Genomic DNA, 1,273 nt, shown 5'->3' with positions numbered 1-1,273 from the left:
ATGTTTTATGGTAGCCTTTGCAATCTTCTTCTTTTTTCCCTAAGCATACTGTGAAAATATGTAGTGTTGTAGTCTCCTTCCTGGAACCATTTTATATGTGATTTTTGCCTTAAAATTTCTTTCCTGTACTCCAAGCCATTTAACGTACTCCGCATGAGCTTTATTTAATTCTTTCCTACTGTTTTCAGTGTTTATATGAAGGTCGAGTTCTTCAAGTTGTTGCACTTTTGCTTCCCAATTGTTGAACTAGTTGTAGATGTCTCCTAAGCTTTCCCTGGACCGCTGTCCTAGCCTTTTACTAAGGGACTATAGTTTGCATTTCAATCTCCACATAGCATTACCTGTGACCTGTGTGCTTCAATTATTCTGGACTACCTCTAAAAAATCTGGTTGTTGCACCCAGATATTAAGGAACATGAAGTATTTAATCACTTCTTGCTGCTCACTGTGACGTTTCATAAAGAGAGATCGATGATCCGATCCAGTCCTTACTAAATGCGTAATATAATTGTTTTGAAACTTTTGCGTCCATTCATCATTAACTATAATACTATCGAGCCTTTTCCAAATTCTTTTGTTGGTTCTTCGATTGTTGCACCAAGTAAACCTAGGTCCAAAATAGCCTAAGTCCACAAGACCACAATATTCCATAGTAGCAGTGAAATCAACGCTTCTATGAGCTCGATGAGGTCTGCCCCCCAGCTTCTCTTCTGAGTCCATGATTACATTAAAATCTCCTCCAATGCACCATGGGCCAGCAATGTCATTGCTAATGTCTTCAATATTAGCCCAAAAATCCTTTCTCTCTCTGGCAGTAGCATATACTGCAGTAATATGGATATCGCTCCTATCTTTGTCTTTGATACGTAAAGTGAGTTGTTGATCCTCGTTTGCAGCTATGTCCGCCTGACAATTCCAGAAAACCATATTTGGCCATTGGTATTTGCTAGGCAGTGTTGAAAGCCCAAGAAATTTTTGTAGCTCTCAATCTTTCCACTATTAATGAAAGGTTCAAAGATAGTAACAAAGTCATTTTTATTGATGCTGATCAATCTTTTTAATATGTGAATAGCCTTTTTGGACCTTACCCCTCTAATATTCTAGAAAATTGCACTAATCATGAAAAACTATAGGTTTGAAATCCTTATTTTAGCTCCTTTACTCTGTGGAACAGGAGTGTTCTTCTCTATGACTCTTTTCCCTCTTCCTCTTTGTTTGCTTCTTCCTCTACCATTAGGTAACCAATTAGCATTATCAGTATCATCATTTTGAG

At 37.6% G+C, this 1,273-nt stretch overlaps 1 protein-coding gene across 1 annotated transcript; it reads right to left on the bottom strand.

Annotated features, from left to right (window-relative positions):
* Positions 1–357: 357 nt before the first annotated feature.
* LOC107819404 (uncharacterized) lies at positions 358–927 on the bottom strand. The gene has a single exon (XM_016645511.1). The coding sequence runs from the start codon at positions 925–927 to the stop codon at positions 358–360; it is 570 nt and encodes a 189-aa protein (XP_016500997.1).
* Positions 928–1,273: the final 346 nt, after the last annotated feature.

Source organism: Nicotiana tabacum, chromosome 5, assembly GCF_000715075.1.
Source record: "Nicotiana tabacum cultivar K326 chromosome 5, ASM71507v2, whole genome shotgun sequence".
Lineage (NCBI taxonomy): Eukaryota > Viridiplantae > Streptophyta > Magnoliopsida > Solanales > Solanaceae > Nicotiana > Nicotiana tabacum.
Note: the sequence above shows the minus strand (reverse complement) of the source record. Positions and strands in the feature narration are given on the sequence as shown.

Excerpts from the sequence above, each read along its gene's own strand:
- LOC107819404 (XM_016645511.1), bottom strand. The coding sequence starts at position 927 with ATGGTTTTCTGGAATTGTCAGGCGGACATAGCTGCAAACGAGGATCAA.